The 17,198-nt window shown below is 48.0% G+C and overlaps 3 protein-coding genes across 3 annotated transcripts; 1 reads left to right on the top strand and 2 right to left on the bottom strand.

The window, feature by feature from the left end:
- Nucleotides 1–1,147: 1,147 nt before the first annotated feature.
- Nucleotides 1,148–3,676, top strand: phzA (putative serine/threonine protein phosphatase; the record flags this gene model as incomplete). Its single annotated transcript, XM_015555817.1, has 3 exons — nucleotides 1,148–2,503; nucleotides 2,584–2,736; nucleotides 2,869–3,676. 3 exons carry the CDS (start codon nucleotides 1,148–1,150, stop codon nucleotides 2,896–2,898), a joined length of 1,539 nt encoding a protein of 512 aa, XP_015404456.1. The 3' UTR covers nucleotides 2,899–3,676.
- Nucleotides 3,677–4,218: 542 nt separating this feature from the next.
- On the bottom strand, nucleotides 4,219–6,430 carry ANOM_010560 (uncharacterized protein; the record flags this gene model as incomplete). Its single annotated transcript, XM_015555816.1, has 3 exons — nucleotides 4,219–4,830; nucleotides 4,886–6,264; nucleotides 6,340–6,430. The coding sequence occupies 3 exons, from the start codon at nucleotides 6,428–6,430 to the stop codon at nucleotides 4,219–4,221; spliced, it is 2,082 nt and encodes a 693-aa protein (XP_015404465.1).
- A 670-nt stretch (nucleotides 6,431–7,100) lies between these two features.
- ura7 (small subunit rRNA maturation protein UTP4) lies at nucleotides 7,101–10,076 on the bottom strand (the record flags this gene model as incomplete). The annotated part of the gene is made up of 3 exons (XM_015555815.1): nucleotides 7,101–8,666; nucleotides 8,733–8,965; nucleotides 9,020–10,076. 3 exons carry the CDS (start codon nucleotides 10,074–10,076, stop codon nucleotides 7,101–7,103), a joined length of 2,856 nt encoding a protein of 951 aa, XP_015404458.1.
- Nucleotides 10,077–17,198: the final 7,122 nt, after the last annotated feature.

The raw sequence follows: 17,198 nt of genomic DNA, 5'->3' as shown, positions 1-17,198 counted from the left end.
TTTTTTTTCTTTTTCTATTCTTGGGTTTTTCACCTAACTGATTGCCGTATAAAAAGGTGGGATCCATTCCAACCGAATATAAAGTCTGAATGACGACGGTGAGTTATTTTAGTAGCTCCACCGATATCCACTGCTAGGCACCAATCCCATCTTCAGGCCACGAAGGCGAATTAGTAGCTGGAGCTCCCTCGGTCCGGCAGATGATCCGGACATGCCACATCCGTTGCTGCAGGATCGAGACCAAAAAACGACAGCCTGGGGTTTGAGGCGAGAACCCGATCAAAAAGTTAGCCTGCGCTCTGCAACCTCACTCACCTGCGTCGCTACAACAACCCCCGTTGATCGGTTTTCTGCTGTTATCGTTGATTTCCCTCCCCCTCTCTTGCAGATCACTGCTGTCACTTACAAGAGTTCCATCTGGGTAAGTTAATAACGGTTTTGTCATGGGTGCAATCCACCCCCATCCATCCATTCTATTGCCCACCCCCATAATGACGCATTCTTTTCTCTCTCACACCCTATCATTCTTCCCCCTCCCCTCCACCAACTCAACCCAAATCTCTTCCATTCAGACTCCCTTCCACTTGCCTCCACATACCACTCCCGAGCTTCAGCTTCACCTATGCTCAGCACACCCATCCCAGGTGCCGCATGATATCGACATCGCTAACCGTCCTATCGCAGAAGCTTACTTCGGGCGAATCGGAGCTTTCCCTTCCGACTAACTACTAGCTCGCCGGTGGCTTGTGTCCTGGTACCGTTACTTTCTTCTCCGTCGGTTCCTCATCCATAACCTCGCCAAATCCTGCACCGGACCTCTTGATTTCGCTTGTCCTACCTTCCCTCACCGCTGGAGTCGGCTACCGCGGCTATACCCTCCCAGCGATAACCTACATTGAACCCGATCCTGCTGCCACGGTAGTCCCTTCTATCCCTCTGGACGATCACTACTCCCTCTCCTGGTTTCCAAACGGCAGATCTCGCCTTCCCCTTTATATAATTTCTCATAAGCCGTTGGAACTGTACAGCAGCCAAGACGGCTGCCAGCATTCCAACGCCAAGCAGAGCCTTGGTCCCTTCATCTTTTGACGTATATCGTTCGTCAATTGTCCGCCTCTGAGCTTGGCAGACATCCAGCCCTGCAGTAATGGGTCAGTCGCATTCCAAGGGCAATTCTGGCCCTGGCGACTCTCTGCAGTCCTACCCATCCTTTTCTCGCTCTGACACGAAGGAGTCTCTTCGGTCTATTCGGGGCTCTATTCGATCTAAGATCCGTAGCAGCGATAGCCCTCGCGCATCCACTTCAGCTCTGTCCACGGGGAGCCAGACGGATAAGTCCGATGCCGGGTCGATCAAGTCAACCGGGAGTAGAAGAAGCTCCACCAACCTGACTGCTCAATCTCCTGGTGCCGATGACTCAGCTTCTCAACTCGATGCCCCGGATCCACCTCCCTCTCCCACCTTGTCGAGCAGCCTGAAACGAGGCCATAAGGATGTCGATGCGATGCAGCAAAGCGGAGAGGTTGACCACGTGTCGGACGCGCCTCCCACTGGTGCTGCTCCAACGGGATCTTCACAGAAAGTCGGCGAATCCATTCTTATCAAGCGGCAAGATCAGCTGAATCCAATCCTGGATTTCATCATGAACACACCTTTGAATGATACATCCTCGTCTCCAGGAATGGGAATGGGCGCTCTTAAGTCTATCGACCTTGATGACATGATCACACGTCTGCTGGATGCCGGTTACTCAACTAAGGTCACCAAGACTGTCTGTCTCAAGAATGCAGAGATCACCGCCATCTGTAGTGCGGCTCGGGAGCTATTCCTCAGTCAGCCTGCACTTTTAGAGCTGTCGGCCCCTGTCAAGATTGTGGGCGACGTTCACGGCCAATACACCGACCTGATCAGATTGTTCGAAATGTGTGGCTTCCCCCCATCTTCGAATTACCTCTTTCTGGGTGACTATGTGGATCGGGGCAAGCAAAGTTTGGAGACAATTCTGCTTCTGTTGTGTTATAAGCTCAAGTATCCGGAGAACTTCTTCCTTCTGCGAGGCAATCATGAATGTGCCAACGTTACCCGTGTATACGGGTTCTACGATGAATGTAAACGGCGTTGCAACATCAAGATTTGGAAGACCTTCATCGATACGTTCAACTGCTTGCCGATCGCTTCTATTGTAGCTGGCAAAATTTTCTGTGTCCACGGCGGACTTTCACCAAGTCTCTCCCATATGGACGATATCCGGGGGATCGCGCGTCCGACTGACGTTCCCGACTACGGGCTGCTTAATGACCTTCTTTGGAGTGATCCGGCGGACATGGAGGAGGATTGGGAGCCTAATGAGCGCGGCGTAAGTTACTGCTTTGGTAAGAAAGTGATCATGAATTTCCTGCAACGGCATGACTTCGACTTGGTATGCCGAGCCCACATGGTAGTGGAGGACGGTTATGAGTTCTACCAGGATCGCATTCTAGTTACAGTATTTTCTGCCCCTAACGTGAGTGTTTCCCTAGTCGCTTCTATTGCATTGTAGAAGCGTGAAGCGAACCCCTGGTATTTGCTAACGGCCCTTTGCAGTACTGTGGAGAGTTTGATAACTGGGGAGCAATCATGTCTGTCTCGGACGAACTCCTGTGCAGTTTCGAGTTGTTGAAACCGTTGGATTCCACCGCACTGAAGAATCATATCAAGAAGGGGCGGAATAAGCGGAATAGCATGCTCAACAGTCCTGTAAGTTCTCCCTTACTTGATTTCATTTTCGCCAAGGAAACCCATTTCTGCGCTGTGCAACAACGCCGAGAGATTTGTGTTTAAAAATCCCCTCTTTGGATGTGTTTTCGGTTCCAGTGCTAATTGCCGCAGCCTGCAATTGTATCAGCCCAAAGTTATTAGACCTCCTGGTGATTCGTTGCCAAGAAGTCGGCATGCACCATATGTCACTACCGAAGCGATCTGGGCCTGGGCTCAGTTGACGTTAAGCTCACCCCTTTCAGTCACGGCGTAGTCCGTCTGAATTGATTGGGCAAACACATCATGAAAATCGTTCCTTTGCCGGACTCCCGTCGATATGTGCATCCCTCGGGTGCTGGCCTTCTGGGACTCCTTATTTGCAACGCAGCAATGCCGGCTCCCAACCAAACGCCGCTTGGTTTGCCATTGGCAAACTGAGCGGATCAAGACCCATCCTCCATCATTACTAGGGCGTTTGATGCGATTTGCTCGCCCCATGAGGCACTCACCCGAATTGACTTCGGCGCAAGTCCTACGCCGATTTAGCGAGCTATGCTCTGACTTCGCTATGTATACGGTCCCGGTTATTTTTCTACGCATATAATGAATAGACAAGGTGTGCGGGGAATCTGATTTTCTGGCACCTGTGAAAACCCATTTGAGAGCTAAAGGCGATAGGAGTCTGTGTATTTTGACCAGCTTTTCTTCTCGATAATTCCATGTCGATGAGACATGGTTTGACGTGTCATGATATCTTTTTGGTTTCCCCTTATCTTCTCTTGTTTTGTCGCAGATTCATATGATGCTGGTTCCCTTTATTGTTGCTTCTATCCATATTGCTTCGGACATGGGATGGTCTCTATAGCTCATTTAGATTTTCCCGAAGGACTATTATTATCCAAAGGCTTCTGTACACATTTCACTATCCATGCACATGTCCTTACAAAGAAGACTGCTGAGTTCAACTGTACCAGAATTCCAAGAATAGTGATCTTTGTGTGAACATACCGTACGCTAAGAAATTTGAACTACTAGTGCTTGTTAATCAGCATTGGCCTGGGCTTTGCTTCCCCAAAATTCGCGTCCGTATCTCTTCTTCTATACTAGTGTCCCGCGGAAGGTTTCCTTCACTTAAGTCCTCAGAAATGGGCCCGATACTGCTCATAGCAAACTGAGAATCCTAGGTTCAAGCCATGTCAATGACGAGAATTGTAGATGTAATGCATATCCGGAATCATACATGCACGTAGTCGAACACAGATAAACCCCAATAAAGGAAAAGATGAATACTTACATACATGAAATACATACCCGTCAAGGTAGTACCGGGTAGTATTTCTGGTTTCTTGGACTTTCGAGGAGGAAAGCCCCCGGCGGGGAGTTTCAGGGCTGGGATAGCGTTTGGCTGGAAGATGAAGGGCTTTGGCCTTGTATTTGTCGTTATCTAGGGTGCATTGTTAGTCAAATTGTGTATCTGCTTGGCTATCTAGATTGGCTATCGTTGAGGGAGATGTTCATGGGTTGCTTGTATGTGATGTCCCAGTTGACGGTGGGGAGCTGGATCTGTAGTCCACACATGCGCTGGTAGTTGCAATGGTGGGTTTGGTTTACCTTTAGTGACGTTATTTTTATTCTGTACGACCCGTAGCCAGCGGACGCTCGGAGGAAATCGCCGTCCGATTGGAGACTTGTTAACCGTTCACCCCCTGGTCCATCGATCAGGAAGGGGATTTTGACAGAGTCGTCCCTGCTATCTGTTGAGGGACAAGCTTGGAGACGCTTTACGGGGGAATCATCTGTGTAGAAGAAGTCTATCCCCACGATTGCTGCGTTGGACACTGTAACTGAGATACGGGTTAGGTACTTAAGGAGGTTGCCCCGTCTTCCACCAAACATGACATGCACAAGTGGACGGTAGTCAAGGAGAGGGATGTTTCGACCGGTGAATACATCGTCGTGGAGATGGTAGGACGAGGGAGGGATCCCTGGATACCAAAGTCCTGTAGTTCGCAGGGGTAGGTGTTCACCTCTGGTATCGTCAGGGAAGAGCGGCTGAAGCTCGGTGGGAACAGCTAAAGACACCATTTTGAAGCCCTAGATCATTTCTGTCAGCAATGCCTATCTTTTAAGAAAATAAGAGTGAGCTCACATCGAAGGAACATTTCAAAGCGTGGATTGCCGTCTTCGTACACAGCCGGACTGTCTGCGGCAGGCCTTCTGACAAGCCCACCCAGTTGGATATCTCTCCCTGTCCGGTCACAACACGGAGTGCCATGACACCTCTAGGGCTGACAGCGGCAATGAACCCATTCAAGTCAAAGCATTCGCTTTTCAGCTCCACGTGTTTCTCCTTACATGGAAGGACATAGCCCAGTCTAAGCTCCTCATTGTTTGTAAGTACGAGTCGAAGACCCGAGACATATTTCTTATCACTTAGTTCTCGAAAGGAAACCCCAATTGATCTTATCGAAGAGGCGATTGAGATGATTTGCTCATATATCACCCTACATTTCATTTGGTAAGGGGAGTCTCCGTTCGACCGTACGGAAAAGTCTCCTCCAACTGGTCTCCATGCCGGCACAGGCTCCTTTGGCCATAGTTCAAGCTCCCTGGTCATCCCTTCACTGACCAACGGTTGATCAAGAACTAGATCTGCTATATTCTTCAAGTAACACCAGATCCGCTTTCGATTCTTCAACTCATTAGATGAATCTGGTGTCACTGCTGTATCCTCGAAGAAAGCCCTCCAATTCCTGCAGCGCAGTGCGTGAGCTCCACTATATAGTGAATCCCTAGCCTCGAAGCAATACCCACGCTCTTGATGGCAAGCAAACCTTGAAGCCCAAAATGACTGCGTGAGCGGCAATGCAGCGAACGACCTTGATGCTAAACGCACGTCAGCAACACTGCGAGATGGTAGAAGCATCTGGATTTGCTCCAGGATTTCTTGGGGAAGCTTTTGAAAACAATCAGCGGTGGTTATCGAAACGGATGATATCAAACTGGTCATTGTTGTATTCTCTCGTCTATCCTGAGAACCAACAAGCGCTTGCTGCACCTCCAATACGTCTAGTGGATCTGACGTGGCCAGCGTCAAGGGAGAACTCTTGTCCCATAGGAACCGTCTTATATAGCCCGCAATATATACGTCTTCCCATGGATAGCCCCCAACGGGACGTTGGTCCATGAGCCCACCGTAGTTATGTCCCCAATCCAACCATCCTTCTGTGTGCGCTGGACATGAGAGGCAAATATCATACAACCGCTGGATAGGAACGGCATGGGGGTGAAGCATGCCCCGTAGTAGTTCCCAGCACGATTCATGGAAAAGAAACCCAGGTTGCGGATGGAGTGTGTCACCTATCAGCGGGGGAAATGAGTCCTCCTCTGTCCAAACAAAGTTATCATCCCATCGCTGTTCTGCAGAAGAAGGTGCAGCACAGTTGTAAAGGATCTCTGGAGGGACATAGCTGCCCACTCCTGTAACGAAAGGCTTCCCATCTAACTGAGAATTGCCATCACATCTAACTATATAAATGTCAGTTCACAAATACCAATCGACAGAGCCACCGTATTGAGGGGGGAGAACGGCTCAGCACAGACTTGCACGAAAGTTTCTTTTCCAAGAGACTTTGCGGTCACGATATGTAATCTTTGCACCACAGATGATGCAATGCGGGCTGCTGTTGAACATAGTTTTCAGACTGATAACTTGAAGAGAACTTAGGAGCCAAGGCAATTCCTCAAAGAATACAAATTCCACAGCTGAGGAGCTTTATTGGATAGAAGTACAGTGTACCACTCTAAACGGGGGACAACTTCGGGAAGGGCATAAGGACTGTATATATGGTGATACAATACGAGGCATCAACGTTTTAACAGGGCAAACTAATACTATTCCCGCCAACTCTAAAGAGTATGACGTGGCCGAATACGACGCTGACGAAGAAGCAGGAGAAGATCCGAGATGGAGAGAGCAGGAGAGAGCTACAAGATGGTTGACTGATGCCAAGTCACCTGCTAGCCGCGTGGCGCCTGAGGCGACCGTCAACATCCTCGTTGCCTACACGCCGATAAAGCAAGTAATCGATCAGGCATCACCGTTGTATGAATAACTTTTGTATGTATGAGTCTCTAAAAAAAGCACATCCTGCTAGCCGAACAAGTAGAAATGGATATTCCTGTACAAAAGCGCCAGACATCGGGGCCCTATCAACTGGGAGGTGGGTTTCCAGCGGACAGTATTCAAAGGCGAGAAAAGAAAAACGTATAATGATGAATCGCTTGCCATGCCGACCCGCACATGATACTCCAATGTCACATCTTCACTCGGGTCTAATGCACTGTACCTAAGGGTGACTTCATCACTCATAGTCCCTAACATAGCGACCCGGAAGCTCAACGTCCCACATGGGCCGCTCCACAACTGCGACTTCTAAGTTACCACTATCTTCTTGTTCCTGTGATTCTTCATCTGTTGCCTGAGAGTTCAAGGGTACAATTCCCAGGATATCACGGTACTTGTATGTGTGCCACCAACGACGTGCCGAATGTGAGTTATCCGCGGCCTGCACCAGCTGTTTCTGAGAGGGCGTGTCGCCATTGACAGCGGTCTTGTTAAGCTGCTTCTTGGGGGTGCTGACGCTACCTTCGAGGTTTCCTCTTCGTAGGCGAGCTAGGTTAGAATCATGGCTGGCTGTATAAGCTTCATCGTGATCGTATGCTTCATCATCTTCATCTGCCCCACGAGGACACTCTTTCTCAAGAGAGATCAATTCAGCCTTCGACTCGTCGCTTCCTACGATCTTGCGAATCTTGGAACCAGGGAAAACGTCAGACTGTGCTAATGGAATCTTGTCACCGGCACCGGTATTCGGCTTCTTTCTGTCATTCTCCTCATCATCCAGAAGTCCACGCTTGCGCTTTTGGGATGAAGACTTCTTCGCAACCTGCATAGAATTTTGTCCATCATCATGAGTGTCTGCCGAAGCACTCAGCTCTTCTGGAGACGGAAAATCTTGGTTCAAGTCGAACATCCACAGCCAAGAGGTACCGTAGAGCCAGAGACGTTCACGGGCCTCGTTCAAATCCCAAACACAGCCCATCGCGCGATCTTTTACACCTCTAAACTCTTCGGGTAAGAAGGCTTTGGGGTTTCTCCTTGACCAGTCCGACAATTTTCCATCAAGAGCATCAACTTCCACCAGTTGGTGCTCACTCGTAAGGGCCATCAACCGGCTTTCAACCTTAGAATCCTGACCCGCATCGTCGGTCAATAACTTCTTTCCGGCCGAGTTCAGAGGACGGAAGGACAACAGTAGTACGCCGGACTTGAGACGAGGAATTGGCGATTCAGCGGCTGTGAGAGTCCAACGCTCACCCTCCACCACTGGCTGTTCATCCTCATCATCGGAATCATCATCGGAGTCTTCGGCAGCATTGGCTTTCGCCGAGGTCTTTGACTCAGCTGTCTCCAGCGACCAGGCATCCACACACCCAGAAAGATCTCCGACTGCAAAGATCTTGCTGTTTTCAGAGAACACGGCGCATCGGATGGTCTTTTCGTACTCACCCAAGGTACCATGGGAAGCCTTCTCAAAGCGAGCATGACGAGTAGCTCTGTTAAGTTTAACGAGTTGGGTTAGGACCTGGGGTTTCTCCTGAGGCGATGAAGCAGGCTTGATCCTGGCCAAGTAGGTAGCACTATTGGGACGAACGACGCAGATCCACCGACTATCGGGGGAAACGGTAACGACTCGAGCTCCGTCATTGGCGAGTGCAGATGGGATATCAAGCTTTTGTATGCGGAGGGTTCCTTTCTCATCACCTTTGCGCCGCCGAACAGAAAACACTTTGACGCCGGATATCGTAGCAACGACTAAGATCTTTCCGTCGGAAGATAGCATAGCTGAGGTGATATTCTCTTCGCCCTATCATGTGAACAGTCCATTAGAAATGAACTTCATAAGCGCCGATACTAGGTGATCTTCACATACCTGGATCAGGACCTTTCCAACCAACCGGTGCCTTTGTCCATCAAGGTTGTCTTGCAACGATGTGGGGCCGCGGAACAGGCGCCAGATGCTAATCTCTCTATCCCAGAAGCTCATGACCAGTCGAGATGAAGGCGAAGACGCAAGCTGTGGTATTTGAGGCAGACTCGATAGCTTTCTGTGGTGCTCTTTTCCGAACTCACGTAAAGGTAAGACAACCGGGGTGGCGTCAGGTCCTGATTCTTGTCAGCCAACTTTGCCAATGCTTGAAATATAAGATCAACTCTCACCTCCAGATACAACAACACTAATGTCCCTCGTCTCATAGACAGCAAAGGTCTTCACGTCGTGGGTATGGTACCGTCGGTGCATCACTTCCACCCATCGGCCTTTCTTATCGCCCTTCTCCCCAGCTTTCTTTTTGTAGACGACTGTTCTTTGGTCCGCACCTCCACTAACAACTGTGTCTCCATTGGCACTCACAGCGATGTCCAAAGTATCAGCCACGTGACAATTGAGTCGTTGGATAAGCGAGTAATTCTTGCCGTCCCAGAAACGAACTTCACCAGCAGAGTCGCCAGATACAATAGTGCCGTCGGGAAGGCACTTCACAGACCAGACCAGCAATTCCTTCGTACCACCCGTCGGTCCCTTGCCCAAAGAAATTGTTCGCAGGAGTTGACCATTCCGAATATCAAACAGACGGATTGAGCTGTCCGCATAGCCGGCCACGATAGTGTTACGATCTTGGAAGGTGACACTAAGCACCCTGGCTCTCTTTGTAGAAGGTCGCATAAGACGAAGGAACCTGACATCATTGTCGGCCGTAGACAAGATCACGATAGATCCATCCGCGCATCCCGCGGCGAGGTGTTGTCCGGTGTACTCTCCTTCCGCTGGAGGCAGCCACTTGCCATCCTTGCCCCGTTTCGTAGGCTGCCATCTTGGCTGAGCCGCTATGCACCAAATCTCACCATAATTCCCACTTGAGTGACGCAGGGGACGGCCTTGTTCGATATCCCATTCAGTTACCGCAGTCGAATATCCGATACTGAACAAGCGCAGTTTTCCGGGGATCTTTGAACCATCGGGACCAGACTCAGGCGGATCGAGTGTCCAGGTAAGTCCTTCTATGCTTCTATCCTTTCCTCCACGGAGAACTGTCTCCTGAAACCATGCGCCGCGCAGTGGATTCCAAATTTCTATATCACCATTTGCGCGACCAACCGCGAGTCGGAGGGTAGGGACACCACGTCCCGCAAGTTCTGCAGACGGAGGGTGGGAGAATGCGAGCGCATTGATCGCTTGAGGGTTATAAGAAACGAAGCGGCAGCGGTGAATGTCCATTATGATTAACGGCGTAATGCGGTAAAATCGAGCTTAAAAGTCGACGAAGCTTGTGCTTGAATGGAATGAAAAAAAAAATGAAGTAGATCCTCGTTGGGAAAGAAAAAAAAGACCTACCCCGGCTCTCAACCTGTAGAGCGACCGCTATACAATCATTCCGTTACTGATAAAGAAAAAGTCAAAGATATTTCGAAGGTGTCACTGTTGTGGTTGTGACCTTGATGTTGCTCTCTCTCTGTCTTTTCTTTTTTTTTTTGATACAATTTTTAGCGCCGCGGAGGTTCCACCAAACGTGCTCGATCACGTGATTATCCCATTGTTGCTTGTAGAGCATCAAGCAAGAAACTTAGACAAAGCACGAGGCTACTTTCTTTACCTAATCTCTCATTGTTCTTCTTTACAGATTGAGATTGCAACTATTCGCAAAAACATCATTTCATCATTTAGCAAAAAGGAAAACCAATTGATGTACCATCATGAAATGCACATAGTATGTACTGTAAATTAATATACTAGTATTTCAAATCTCTTTCAGGTTCCGACAATAGTTTTGACCGATACAAGAGAATATCTAACAGATGAGGAGCGATTGTATGTCATCAACACAAAAAAAGCAAATATCAAACTGATCTGATGATCAAAGCCCAGTCTGCACTCTGGCGTAATGCTCCTCCGGAGTACAACTAGAGATCGCATCAAGGGCCTTCCAACGAGTCAATATCCGGGAATGATCATAGAGATATTCTTTGTTTCAGCTGAAGGAAGCACCGAGACAACTTGCGCCTAGCGTGGTGGGACACCATTTACCAAGGATACTCACCTTGGCGAACTCCCAAAATGTAGTATGGCCAACTCCCTGCTCTAGTTTCAAATTATAATACCAAGCAGTGTTGACAGGGAAAATAGGCACTGCAAAGCCTATCATTGTTACTCCAGTGCTTGTGGTACACTTTCGTGGTGGGTCAAAGCACCATATGACTAGGTTCTTGAAGCACGCAGGTAGTCAAGGGATGCATGTCCCCTATCATTTGAAGCATATAAAACGCGTAGCGCGAAGTCCTGTATGTAAGCGACATACGCATGCAAAGCTGTAGGTGACCTTGAATTCCAAATTAGCGTGGTGCAAGCCGGTCCAAGAGAGCGTATCAGCAAAAGTGAATCTTCTCGCACTTCACCTAAAGAGTTATCAGTTGTAGACAGCCTCACATGCGCTGTATTTGATAGGTCCATATAGGTCCATTTAATATAGACGGACTGCCACGTCAGAGAAGCCCCGGTTATAGTTCCGGCCTTGCATGCTACCAGCAGACGGCTAGCGATGCAGTCTCCGTTATTCGAATGATGTGATAGGGCGCAATGATCCAGGTTTGCTGGGGTACCACACCACAGAAAAGGGTCAATTCCACGGGATTTAGGGTCGTAGAGACTCCAAGAAGGTGGACTTCAATTGTCTTCTGGTTAAAAGAGGGGGTGCCTCTGTATGGCTAGGCAACCTTATTTGTCGGCATCAAGAACGAATGTTCAGAAACCAGAGATTGTTAGCAAGTGGGGAAGGATTCTCTGAATTTCTCCGATGGATTCACCAGGCTCAGCTGAATGGGGTGGCCCCAAGATGGGCGATATGCAGTTTAATTCGATCTCGGGCTGTGCGCTTGCGGGGGTGTTGTTTGATAGGCACGATCCATGCCGTGAACGGGAATCGAACTGAGCCGCACACATTCAGACGACGCCACTTTCAAACCAGTCGAAGACAATCCCCGGGAGATAAGCATTCATGATTCAGATCATCGGTTGATTTGCCATAATTGCTCAAAAATGGTTCAAAGAGATCAATTTCAATGATATCCTGGCTGGCTATTTTTGTTTCGACCCCCCAAGATGATGGGATCCATGGCTCAATGAAACTCTAAGAGATACCATACCTCGATTGGAAATATGAGGGCATACTGAATTGCAGATCTGTTTCCGATAAGCTGTGTTGGAGTACTTCCTCTCTTTACCTTCTTTCCGCGGTGGCGTCAACTACGCGACCATTGCCTCATGGTTAATGCCCAAGTTTCAGCGCCGTGCATTCATGGCACGGTAACTATGCGCGAGTTCTACTTGATAGCATCAAAAGCGCGACTTAGCGTTGACTGTGCAGCAGTGGGTGCGCTGTGTTTACATCTAACTGACGCTTTCTTGCGGCCATTGCATGTTTGCATGGTGGCATAGGTTTGCTATGCGACACATTTGAAGAACTGGCCCTCGCTGGTCCCTGGTAAAAAATGGTTCCCAACAATCCCCAAGTCGTGCGACGACTTCGTAGAGTTCCGCTCGTATACGCTTTTAAAGTTCAGCCACTAGACGATGTAGGATGGCACCAATGGCAAGTGGCGAGAGGCTGATGTTGAATGCCTCAATTTATGGGAATTGGCACTAAGTACTCGACAGATTGAAGAAGGCAGTGGCCTTATGCCTTGTAAGGACACCTCCAACTGATAGGAATTCCAAATATGGTCAAAGGTCGAATCCCATGGTAGGGCGTAAGAGTGGAAGACGGTCGGATCTTGGGTTCCGTTAATCAATGAGAACAACGCATGTGCGTACTGTGTGCAGCCATCAGGATTATCTTTAGTAATAATGGTTATGATGTCTGACTCGATTCAGGAGGTGGCTGATGTATTGGTCCAGGCGTGTCTGCCGAAATTAGCATTTTGATATGCTGGGTGGCACATATCCAATTGCAGGCGAGGTCCATATATTATTCCCCGGGAACTTGCAAGGAATCCAACATTTGGACAAGAAAAGTGGAAAAACCAGCCATTAGCTCGATGAACCATCGCTGGACCAATTAACCCCGGGGTTCCATCCTGGTTGTAAGGCACGAACGGACGCGGGAAGAAAGCTTCTAGACTAGGATTACTGGAGAGCATCAAGGCAGGGAAAGGACACGCCGGTTTGGCAATAAGCGCGCTGGCTTTGCTCAGGCGACCATCGAATCAGCGCGCATAGAGGGCCTCTGAAGTCCACGCCAAGCATCGCGGCGAGATTACGCTTTATGTCATCGCGACCCCCTTAACTTCGGGGGAGAATGGTCCCGCGCGACCCTGGTCAAGGGCTTGGATAAACAGTAGGTAAGGAAACGCGGCTTGTCTGGCGATATCAATAGCGTGTCTGTTAGATCCCGCCAAACGGTTTGGTGAAGGACAAAAGTTCGACGTCTTTCGATGAAGGTGTCGGACGGAAAGAAAAGGGGACATTCTGGGGTCAACCATTGAAATGAAGAGATTAGTTACCTAGAATAGAAATGACTGGGAACCTAATTTCGCATCGATGATCGTGGCTCATAACTTCCAGGCCGGGGCACCCGAAACGTGGGACGCGAGTCAATCAATGACGCCATGGAACTGTCGAAAATGAGAGAAAATGGCCAGGACGCGCAGTATTTGTGTCTCGCACGCGACTCTTTGTTTTCTGCAAGCCTGTGACAAATGTGAAGCAACTGACTTACTGAATACCTATAGATTTGCTGTAAATAGCACTCTTATACGACCAAGTGTAGATTTCTTTTTCGGCAACTTATCATTGGACGAAACGTCGAGCGACAGCTGAATAATCCTCTAATTATTCTTCCAATTTTCCATTTTCTTTTTCTTTTTTTTTTTTGTAGAGCTTTGGGGTTAAATGTGGAGTCGTTTATTTACACTACAATCGGACCCATCGTAGATTTCACGCTAAGCCTTTTCTCCTCTAGCACCTTGGCCTTGTATGTATGTATGTACAAACCCTTACTCTGTATCGTTCTCGGCTTTCCGAACCGGCATACAGTACAGCGTTAGGTACCTGAGTACGCCATACAAGAGGATTTTGGTTAACTTGACATACAACGCCTCTATATGCCGTCAGAACGTAGCCAAAAAAGAAGCGAAAAAAGTATGAACCATGGTTGAGGCTCTCCGCTGCCCCAACTGTGAAAAAATAGCCTTACCACAAACGGTCATATTGTCTTGCAGGTTCTGACTTTTCGCGTTTCTGCTTAGTAGTCGTTATCAATCAGCAGGCCCTTCATTCGCTGTCGAGTATATTAAAGGCTCACACCCTGCATGGGTTTCCCACTTTGTGAGAAACGATTACCATGCGATATGTTGGATGTAAATGCCTCAATTGCTGAAGTGCGTCGGCTATTATAGGGCACACTACCGTATAGTCGAAGTGTCCTTCGGAACGGGAGCAATATTGATACATGGCTGCATGCGTTATGACACGGAGATTGGAGGTTAAAGTAATAGTTCGATCACTTGATCAACTACGGCTATGCGGCTTATACGAGCAGAGTGGCAATTGCATGGATTCGCTTTGTTTCGACCAAAGGCTTGCCGCATGATTCTTGGTGGTGGCACAAGTGTGTTTCGTCCACCACCATAAAAAGAATGCTGACTTAAGAACTGTCAGAAGAGACCAAAGTGGATCCACGTAGTACCACTGTGATTTTGCAAATAATAATGGTATCTACGCTCGGTAGGACCATGACTGGAGATAATAAAAGGGAACTAAAATGAAACGACAAGGATAAGAGAGACAAAAGAAAAGAAAAATCGGGGAACCTTCTGCATTTGCCAAATCTACATATACTCTCGATGCACACAGCCAAGGTGTACAATAGTAGATACATCAAAGGATGTGCAGCCATGGGCGTATAGAATAATTATTTGCAGAGTATTGAACATCTCTCGACTCATCCAATGCTAGGATATGGATCAGATCAGCGACCAGAGATCAATCGTGGGCTATTTTGGACCAATATGCGACGGGAATCTGATACATGGACCAATTCTATGAAGTTCTTCAGGTTTTCCAGAACACCGCTTGTTGACAGGTTTTTTCTTACCAGCTTTCGCCCTACCAGGCCCACATCATCCCATATTCCCATACCGACATATCCAAATTCGCTTAGTATGAGAATCGCAGCCGCTACTTCCGGCTACCGCCGTTTTGTGCGTACTGTATGTACAAATCTGGCCAACGTTGGAAGTAATCGTGAACCATTCGTTCTCGTAGGTGGACCAACCTGTCGGAGTTGCGGGGCTGCAGATTGACTTTTCCTGCCAGTATGAAAATGCTGCTTAATTAACCCTGAACGACTGCCATTTGGTAGAAATTTACGTCTCTCTGTCTCCTTCTGTCTCTAGGCAACCGAACGAACGCAGGCAAGGATGATCTTTTATGTATGTCCCTTCTGATGCCTGGCGGTCTATCATGTTCGGTTTCCAAGGTGGCAAGGTGAGTGGGCGGAAGTAGTATCCTTTGCTACTGTATTTTTCGAGATCCGCAGTGGGCTGGCACAAAATTTCAGCGTCCCGATTGCGGTGTGTTTTTATGGCGCAGTGAACTAGGATTTTCGATAGAATAGAGACAAAAAGAGTAATATTTGCAAACGCTATATTACAAACTGGCCTACAGAGTACTATTGTCATACCGCCACTGCGTTTTCAGCCTAGTCTTTTGGGTCATGTTAAACGGAAGGATTCGATGATACATCAAGAAATCTGGTTGTATTATCGTTTACCACGTACAGATACAGCAGACCAGAGCATATATATTACATAAAATAAAGGGTTACAATTCTTCAATTAATTCCAAGGCAAACAGTGATATACGCCTGAAAGTATGCAATAGTTCTGCGCCGAGTAAGTTGGGTCCGTTGTTGCACCAACATCATTAATCTATAATCTATAAGCGTATTACCATTTTGGGTAACAGCAAGTATGCACCTGGGTTGCTGGGTCCATCCTGAGCGATTTGAGTATAGGCGGACGATGCATGGGACCGTGCAAGGACAACGACAAGTTAAAGTAGGCGAACGACGAGAGAAAGCGATGAATATAAGGTCTGCAGGTACACAGCAAGGGGAGGTCTATAATTATCTCGGAAAGGCACCTCGAGCATCCGCGCAAGTAGCCAAGTCACCTTGAAATTGAGATATGCAGATATACTTCCCGTAGGATGTTGGCAGTATAATATGTATCTGTTCCCAACGGACCCTCAGCTTTCCCAAAGGAGGCGTAATCGAGCATATTCGTCGGCGAAGTAGTAATCGATACACGGGGCGGCAATGCCACTTTTCGCTAATTTAGGCAAGGACACCACTACGCCCCTAGTCGTTACCCCATGTTTTGAAGGTTGTCCATCACAATACTACCAAATAATGACCAAGAGATTAATATAACTACAGGAAGACTTCAACCTAACTTCTACTAACGGAAGGTCGTAAACGACAAGCTGCGCCTCCCCACCCCCTTTTTAAGCTCTGTCTGTGTCACAATGGCCTGATATTTTACTAGGAGATAAGTTCGAACTTAAGTTGCGCTGACAATATTACATAAGTACTCCAATTGCTTGGTAACTAGTGAGTTACAGACATGAATGAATTATGGATACGAGTTTCCAACCTGCCATCGCCCTAAGAATTTGAGGTCTTAGGATAATCATCCCTGTTAGCAAGCGCCCCTTTTACCCCTGTATTATATGATTCATTGTACTCCGTACCTGAGTATCTGACGCAGTCGGTAAGTCAGTGAGCATTAACTAGTTAGGTAGTTAAAGCGATATCCCTGGCTTAAGTAATTGGGTTAACTAACTATGACGGGTTAATATTGCGACCTTAAGGGGTTGTACTGGGGACGACGGATTTGGATAGCGGACGCTCGGAAGAATGGAGTAGGGCGATTATCGGCACCACACGCAATCGTGCATATCACGAAAGACGGCTGTCCCGTTTTCAATAGTCTACTTAGATCGTACCACGGATTGATCCCTCGATTTTGTCGGAAGAGATGCACATGCTTTCCGAGGATCGAGCCGATACAACGCCAGTAGAGAGTGGAAATGATCGCCTCAGAAAGCAAGCTAGGATATAGCCGTTCCAAGTTGAACAATGAGCTCCGGTGCAGGGATAGAATAGCCACCTTATTGCATAATGAGACTCCCAGTTACAGAAGTAATGCATCTTGATGTGGAGGAAATGAACTTAAACTACTTCCAGCCACCTCAGCCACTGCCAATTTATGAAGGAAGGCATGTATGTATATGTCGATGTATGCGAGGGTGGATACTATAGTCTTTGTCCGAACGATGGTGACG

The sequence above is a fragment of the Aspergillus nomiae genome (genome assembly GCF_001204775.2).
Source record: "Aspergillus nomiae NRRL 13137 chromosome Unknown contig00262, whole genome shotgun sequence".
Classification (NCBI taxonomy): domain Eukaryota; kingdom Fungi; phylum Ascomycota; class Eurotiomycetes; order Eurotiales; family Aspergillaceae; genus Aspergillus; species Aspergillus nomiae.
Note: the sequence above shows the minus strand (reverse complement) of the source record. Positions and strands in the feature narration are given on the sequence as shown.